General features: G+C 41.8%; 1 protein-coding gene across 1 annotated transcript; it reads right to left on the bottom strand.

Annotated features, from left to right (window-relative positions):
- Positions 1-4,127: 4,127 nt before the first annotated feature.
- Positions 4,128-6,961, bottom strand: LOC119357140. The gene is made up of 5 exons (XM_037624130.1): positions 6,747-6,961; positions 6,552-6,605; positions 5,652-5,755; positions 4,625-4,663; positions 4,128-4,498 (listed from the first exon to the last, which is right to left on the bottom strand). The coding sequence occupies exons 1-5, from the start codon at positions 6,820-6,822 to the stop codon at positions 4,349-4,351; spliced, it is 423 nt and encodes a 140-aa protein (XP_037480027.1). The 5' UTR covers positions 6,823-6,961; the 3' UTR covers positions 4,128-4,348.
- Positions 6,962-8,564: the final 1,603 nt, after the last annotated feature.

Genomic DNA, 8,564 nt, shown 5'->3' with positions numbered 1-8,564 from the left:
TTTGCATTTTACTTGATAGCAATTAGCAAAATCATTGTTACAAGGTGCACGTGACTAATTTTGCCACCCGAGGCGCCAGCTTGAAACCAAACCCATTTTAAAGCGCACATGAATGCCAGACCAGCCCCTGGTGATGTCGTCATCCCAGCTATCAAACTCATTCAGCCATACCAACAGCATGCATCAGTTCTTGCGCGCGTCTAAGAAGGATTTGGACGCTTACGCGTGGTCGTAATCAGAGCGGCACCAGGTCCAGCAATCCTCGATGCTTCGCTAGCCGTCCACCTCTGGCGAAAAGATGCCTGTCACATCATCGTACTGCCCGACAACCTAGTAGTCCTCTGTCGTGTTCATCACGCTCGCCTTCAGCACGTGCCTCACATCATCGCTCGCCGTACCGGACACGCAGTCCCGACGCCCCTCCTCCATTCCGGACTCCATCACCAGGAACAGGTCCGGGCACTCAACCATGCCAGCGACGCTCGACACGTACATCAGCAATGCAAATCGGCGGAAGCTACGCAAGATCAAGGCAATCCTAAATGAGTGATCACTAACTGTTTAATGTTAAGTTGATGTTGATCGAGTACTTATACTTCTTAATTAGTTGTAAAACTGCTATGTGCTCAGTTGATTACCTATCTAACTTGTTGAATCTTCTATGCTAAGTTGTTAAACTATTGTGCAAACGTCAGTGATGTTGTCATGTTAGTCGTCATTCTGTGTCGCTGACGGAGGGAAACGTCAATTTTTTGTTATTGCATGGTATATTGGTGGCGTGTTGTGAAAAAGCAGTTGTGGTGTGTCTAACCCACACCACCAGTATATATGTTAATGATGGCACGGGGTCGACACGCCATCACTAGCCTTTTCTGCACTAGTGCGAAACTCAACCGACACAGTTGCATGTCCACCCTCGACAAGCAACTAATCCGACCCAGTTGCTTGTCCACCTTTGATATTCAAATTTGATTATTTTAATTTTTGCCCTTTCTGATACTGATTTTGAATTTTTGTATTTTCAAAAATAGTCACCACATCTAAAAAAAAGTTCACCGCATATTTGTAAAATGTTCGTCTTGTTTTCTATTAAAAGTTTTCGATGTATCTTGAAAATGTATTTTTTAGACCCACAAACATTTTCAAACTTGTTAGCATTTTTAAAATTCACAATCATATTATTTTTTCACAAACAGTTTGCAAATCATGAACATCTTTCAAATTCCTGAACATTTTTTTAATTCATGAACCTTTTTTTAAAATTCTCAAACATTTTCCAGTTCTTTGTTTTTTCAGTTCACGAACATTTTTTATCTCCGCGAAGGTGCGAACTATTTAGGAGTTTTCTGAAATAGCAATTTCTATCCCAAATATTTTAAATTCATGATTTTTATGAACTCAAGAACTTTTTAAAAATTCTCAAACACCTTCAAATTCATAAACATTTTTATATCAACGATATTTTTTCATACTCGTGAATTTTTTTTGGAATTCATGAACATTTTGTGAGTTGATGAAAATTTTCAAATTTGTGAATGTTTTAAAAATTCTCAAACACTTTCAATTTTATAAGATTCACGAACATTTTTTATGTCTGCGAACTGTTTTGCAATTCATGAATATTTTCTAAAATAGCATTTTTTACCCCAAATATATCAATTTATTTGAGAAAGAAAAAGGGAAATCCTTTTACGTGCCCATGTACACGCTGCCTTTTTTTGACAACGCTTTTTCAGAGGACCATGTGCATAGCTATGGTCTGTCCTGATGGAAATCGCGAAGCAGAAATAATATAAGCTGTGAGGAAGGAGGGAAAACTGACAAAAAGGAAAAAGTTTGTAAGTTTTTCTTTTAGTTGCAAAAAAATGTTTGTAAGTAATAAATACTGCTTTTGTTTTGTCCGCTAGCGATGGGCTTCTGCTGGGCTAGCGAACGCAGAGGAGCGAGCGAGAGAGTACGGTAACAAAACTGAAATTAAAACAGCAATTACCAATACTCGTTCCCAACACCACACGCTGAAACCGCGAGGCATTAGCCACTACACCGCACACCATGAACTGAACATAAAGGTGCAGATATCTACTCCCTCCGTTCGGAATTACTTGCCGCAGAAATGGATGTATCTAGATGTATTTTAATTCTAGATACATCCATTTCCGAGACAAGTAATTCCGAACGGAGGGAGTATAAGAATAGACAGATGCGTTGATATTCAGGAAACATTTTGAAACCATTTCAAATATTGCGAGTGGTTCTCAAATGCCGCATTTTTTGGGGGGAAAGTGAAGATGTTTTGTAATTCTGATTTGAAACTGAAACAAGAACAAAATTTGCAAACCCCAAACAGAATCCAAAAACACGAACAATTTTCAAAAATGTTTCTGAAAAGCAAACAAATTGCGAAAAACATGAACATGTTTTGAGATAGCAAACAGTTTTTAGTTTTATAAAAATGGCAAACAGGAACATTTTTTTAATTCAGCACCAAAAAAGTTAAAACATGAACTTTTTTTAAAATGCGAACAAAATACTCCCTCCATTCTAAAATATAGTGCGCCCGCGCTTCCCGAGGTTCAACTTTGACCATAAATTTAACCAACGAGACCAACTGCGGCGGAAGAAAAAAATTATATAATTAAAAACTTCTTTCGAATACGAATTCACTGATATAATTTTTGCTCCCGCCGCAATCGGTCTTGGTAGTTAAATTTACGGTCAAAGTTGAAGCACGTGGATAGAGGAAGCACTACATTGTGGAATGGAGGGTATATTGTACGTTTTTTTTTTGAAACGCGAACAAAATTTTAAACATGGGAATATTTGTTGAAATTGCGAACAAAATGTTGAGATCGCAAAAGTTTTTCGAAAAATGAACAATTTTCTGAAATTATGAACAAATTTTGAAAACGAGAATATTTATTGAAATTCCTGAACATTTTTTGAAACATAACAAAATTCTAGAACTGTGAAAAAATTCAAAACGAGAATATTTTTTGAAAATGATCACTGTTTTTTAAATTCTTGTAGATATTTTTAAGCATGAACTTTTTTGAAAATGTGAAATAAATTGTAAAGGAATAACATATTTCTAAAATTTCAATAAAAGCATTTTTTGAAAGCATGAACATTTTTCGTTTTGAACAAAAGCATTCGCAACATTTTATGAAAATCGCAAACATTTTTCGAATTTATGAACATTTTTCTAAACTTGAGAACAATTTTCGAACATGAACTTAGTTTAAAAAGATAAAGTAACGTTGAAAAGGAAAAAACAGAAATTGAATTTAAGAACAATTTTTTAAAGACAAGAACATTTTTATAAATTTAAGAACAATTTTCGAACATGAACTTAGTTGAAAAAAGATAAAGTAACCTTGAAAAGGAAAAAACAGAAAGCGAAAAAAAACAAAAACCAGTAAAAGAAAAAAACCGGCTGGCTAGAGGCAGTTGTACGCGCAAAATCTGGGCCGGCCCATCGAGTCGCTGCTCGGCCGCTCCCCTGTGGCGCCACCGCCGCCTCTTTGCTATGTGACATGCCCAATCCAGGCCGGCGGACCCGGCTTCCCCGCGGGAGGATGGCCGGCCGCACTTGAACCCTTGCCAGGTACGCAGAGCAGCCTCAGTCACAGCCTTGCCTTCTCCGATCTCCTGACCTCCGGCCGCACTTGACTAATAACAAGTGGATCGTGCTACTGCTATGGAACAATGGGCTTACTGCTGTGGTATGTTTGGTTATGATGCAGCTTAAATGTATGTATACGTATCTTCTATTTGCAGCGCGGGACGATAAGCACCTTGCTTGTTGACAGTGATTTTAGTAAAACGCCCTTTTCCAGCTAACATTTATAGATAATGTGCCAAATTCTGCTGATGTACTATAATGTTTCATAACTGAAATCATTTTTTTCTATACTGGTAATAGTTTCTTTTTTAACAAAAACTCTATACATGCGGCATGTTTCAAATGGAGAATTTTGTTAGCAACGTGTGCCTGGATAATAATGTTGATGATATTGTTGGGAATTTCATATTCAACGTATGCCATCTTTGTTTGTGCTTTTTGTTCAGCAGCCAGGTAGCTAGGTTAAATTAAAAGAGTAAGCAACGCCCAAGATGAAGACTGCTCCTTGGACAACAACAGGTTTAACTGGGTGGAACTGGAACACCCGTTCCCTTCCATATACGCTTGCTTTGCCATAGTTAGCATCTACTCCTCACCCACCAGGGTGAGGTTGGAGTTGGGCCAAACATCCCAAACATACAACATCCATCACAACCAAGGTCAACGGTGGGTAACTCGACGACGGCAGTTACCACAGTTTACACGAAAATTTGGCATCATCATAGGCTACGCCGATGTGCCAGGCACGTCTTCACCGCTCCCGGCAGGAGGCCCTGAGGCTGGCTTGGCCCGTTCGACCGCAGGAGGAGGTGGTGGTGGGGGCTTGGAAGGCCTGTTCGGCTTGATGAGCCCGACTTTCTCCGCCGGTATGTCAAACTGTCATTATCACACAAGCAAAACACAACACCACAATGTGAGACATCTGGTGTCATGTGGTTAATAATATCATCACAATAAACAAAGAGGAAGCCATATTGCTCGCGCGGAACCCCGTTAACTTACCCTGTATCCACACCCAGAGATGCACGCGTTGAAGCACTCCTGGTGAGCAGAAAAAAAATTGAATTCATTAGGAAATAAACACTGGTTACTGAATCTGTCAGAAAAAAAGAAATCACAATAGCAGTCACGGAGAGGAAGATACTAATCTGCTGTTTACAAACTATTTAATGCAGAGCTTTCAGCAGTAAGACAGACTCGTACAGACTTGCAGATATGGAAACTGCACACCATCCAGGAATTAACAGCAAAACAGCTTGCACATTAAACTGGCATGGAACTATGTATAAAAATGATCCCCATAAGTAACCAGCCAGCTGATAGATATTGAGCAGACTATCCAAGTAGCATTATGATTTGCATGCCAAATTTTCAAAATTAATCAAACAAACTGGACTAGGGCAATCTAACTTGACAGTAAGTAACAATTCAGAGTTATCTACCTGCTGAACTGCGTTCTGCCTGTTAGCAGAAAAGCTGAGGGCTCAATGGCTCATGCTATCACTCGGGACAAGTTTTAAATACAGGGAAAACCAAGGATTCAGTTATCCCAACAAAAATCCCCAAAACTAACATATGTGTTCCAAGGAAAATGGTAAGCAGAAGGGAAATATTGTGATGCCGCACAGAAAAAATGTATACTGTACAGCAGATACTATAGAATCAGGAGTGTCCTGTTCATGGTCAGAACATGTGAATCCTATATAAATACCTATCAACGTTTACTATTTCAAATCACTTTTCACAGCACAGTATCACACTCTTACTCAATCCTAATTACATATGGTCAGGTTAATTTTGTGACACTATATCACAGTTGCAGTCAAGGCGTCAAAAAGTGCAGCTTAGTCTTTCTGTGGCTAGAAAGACTTAGGAGTTAGCGCCAGCATGAGTATGTACAATCTAAACAGGTTTATAGGTAAATGGGTTATTGCATAACAGATTCTGTACTTATAGTCGAAGGGGTTGAGTGATGAGAAGACATCTGAAACAATTTAGAAGATGTTATATTAACAGGTGAAGAACTCACCAAGGAGTAACTGTCCTCTCCTGGCGACCGGTCGATATAAGCACTCCACTGGCGATCTTCCAACACCGGATCCTTGTAGCATATTTCAGTGCATTTACCTATGCCTGGGGATTTCACAGCATGTGAGTTAGCTTGCACATTGACAGGGTGTACAAATTGAAAGACAACAATCTGCTATTTTACAGTCACCCAGAAACACAACAACCTGCTATTTCAGTCACCCAGCATTTAAAAAAAGGCATATACAAGTAATAAAGATGACATTACTGTAAGAAAAATCAGAGACTTGTTTCAACAACAGAAACAAATTGTTTAAAAAGCAAGCTCTTCTAGGCCATGGAAATAATGGAGAAAATGCAATTTCCTAAGCAAGCAAGGCACCAAGAATGGAAAACAAATAATAATCCACTGATTACAACTAGTACAGTTTAAACATACAGCCATATTTAAAAATAATGAGCGTCTACGCTATACGACAAGGAGCGCGTCCTCGGATACAATAACGAACATCTACACTATACGACAAGAAGCGCGTCCCCGGATACAATAACGAACGTCTATGCTATACGACAAGAAAGGCGTCCTCCCACATTTTGCTGTCAATCACGGTCGTTATGTATGATAACAGAATGTGGTAAGGACTATTCCCGAATGCTACTAAACTCTGAACCAGGAACAATGCCAATTCAACAACACATAGATAATTCACTCTATTTTCCAGGGCAATCACTTCAGGAAGGCAAAAGCTAATATAGATTAACCACATTGCATATATCAGATTCCAAACTGACGATGAACATGAATAACCAAAATAAATCTAAAACCAAAACCAAACCAGCGGATCAATCAGTCAATCAAACAGTTGCATTCCGCGGCTGGTGGTTGGCAGGGGGCACTCACACTCCTCCCAGGTGTCGCCGTCCGCGTTGCACCCCTTCTTGCAGAACACCCTCCCTGCGCGTCGGCGAAACGGCAACCGCCCGACCAACCAACCAAACAAACCAACCGTCAGTCTCGATCAGCCACAGGACAAGAACCCGCTTTGCGCGGGGAGAGATTGGGAGGGAGGGAGAGGGCGCGCGGGGGGCAACCGACATGGGATTTGGACGAGAGTCGCGTACTTCTTGGTGCAGCAGCTGCCGCACGGCGGCGTCCAGTCGCCGGAGAACATCGTCTTACCCTGTTCACGACGGCGCGCCGGCTCGTCCGGTCCGGCGGGCGTTCGCGCGTACGGCGCGTTCGGCGTGAGGGGGGTGGGTGGGTGGAGGATGCGTGCGGCGGCGCCGGTCACGGGAGGGGCAATGGGGGGTGGGTGGGGGTGGGGTGGAGGGGGGAGCGGAGGCGGCGGAGGCCTTGCGCTTTTGAGGTTGTCTGGTTCGGAGGAAATGGGGGAGGCCCGGAAACTGTCGGGAAGGCCCCTCCACGCTTCTCTGTTTGCGGATGGGCCCTTGGTTGCCACCAAGAGAGAAATTTATTGGATTTATAGGGAGTAAAGCACAAATGTGCGCTTCACCTATTTATTCTAGGTATACATAAATAAAGTATTTAAAAAAAGATTAGTAACTCATTTGGCATATTGGTCTGTGGTTATTTTTGTTGCTCTATTAGCTAGAATTAAAGTTCTATGAAAACAAAATATCGAGAATTCTCGGTGGCACAACTGTCAACAGTAACCGCTACCAGCATTTTGGAGGGGTTTAAAGTTTCTTCCTGGCCACCGGAATTTGATTCTCAACCAAGCTAGATCCTAGTGGGCACAAAATATTTACAAGGTGGTTTGGTTTTCCCCACGCGGTCGTCAGCAAACCCGTGGGTTCCCTTCCCTTCGTTGTTTGCTCCGTCGGCGGAAGGGTGGGAGAACCATGGATCTTTGCTCTGGCATGTAGATAGGGTGTGGATAGCTAGGGTTTTGGCTGGCATCATTGTGGAGACGGAGGTGGTGCCGGAGTGAATAAGGGTGTCGCCACTCCTTCCTCTATGTGTTTGTCTTATGGGCTTCGATGGGGAGCGTGCGATTTGTGGTGCTCGGGGAGCTTCGGATCCAACGAGGTTATGTTTCCTCTGAGGGGTCAGCACGACAATGTATACAACCACGCACGGTAGGGATCTCATCCTTTGGCCCCATCATAGTCATATTGCCTCCTCCTCTAGCGGCGGTGCAGTGTTGGTGAGGAGGTGTGTTGGAGGAGGGGCACACGTGCTAGGTCTTGGGATGATGTGGGCGGCGTCTCTGGTGATGACGGCGGGTATAGTCCACCTTTTTCAGGGGGTGCAGGTGATGGTCTCAGCGCTGGTATCTATTTCATAGGGCACTAGTTCGGAACCATAGCTTTGGTAACTTCTCGTCCATAGGAGAGGTTGGTGCTGGTTACAAAGCTGAAGAAGAGAGGAGCATTGGTGCACCACCGTCTCATCCCAGACATCGATGATGATGGGATCCTGAGAGATTGTCTTGTAATTTTTGCTTGTTTCTGGATTTTCTTATAAGGCTGAGACTTGAACAAAATTACTTATTCCCCGCAAACAAAAAAATCAATGCCAGGGTGTGGCATGTATTAAAATGGCATAGAAACTTTAGCACTCTGCATGATATATTTCTTAGTTGAGCACCATCCTTAATGACATACTAATTTATTTCGTTATTTGAATAGAAGTCCATATTAAGCCTACATGATTGTTGGCCATATCTTAGTTTCCAAGAGGTAATAGTAGTACTACCATCGGATGACACAAACATGGACAATTAATATAAATTTATTAGAGGGGCATCATAAAAATTCTCTTTACAACGAGATATATTTGTCTAGAATGCCGACCTCCTCATCTCCTCATAGTCATGGATATGGGGAGGGCAACTACAAGCAACGACTATTGGTCCACACCTTAGAGGGAAAAGGCATATTACCGACTAGT

This window comes from Triticum dicoccoides, chromosome 2A (assembly GCF_002162155.2).
Source record: "Triticum dicoccoides isolate Atlit2015 ecotype Zavitan chromosome 2A, WEW_v2.0, whole genome shotgun sequence".
Lineage (NCBI taxonomy): Eukaryota > Viridiplantae > Streptophyta > Magnoliopsida > Poales > Poaceae > Triticum > Triticum dicoccoides.
This window is presented reverse-complemented; position numbering and strand designations above follow the sequence as displayed.

Bases quoted from the DNA above. Each gene is read 5' to 3' on its own strand.
- LOC119357140 (XM_037624130.1), bottom strand. From the start codon at position 6,822: ATGTTCTCCGGCGACTGGACGCCGCCGTGCGGCAGCTGCTGCACCAAG. The intron at 6,606-6,746 runs GTCGGTTGCCCC...GCCGACGCGCAG, and splicing joins GACTCTCGTCCAAATCCCAT to GGAGGGTGTTCTGCAAGAAG. The intron at 4,499-4,624 runs GTAAGTTAACGG...TGATAATGACAG, and splicing joins TCTCTGGGTGTGGATACAGG to TTTGACATACCGGCGGAGAA.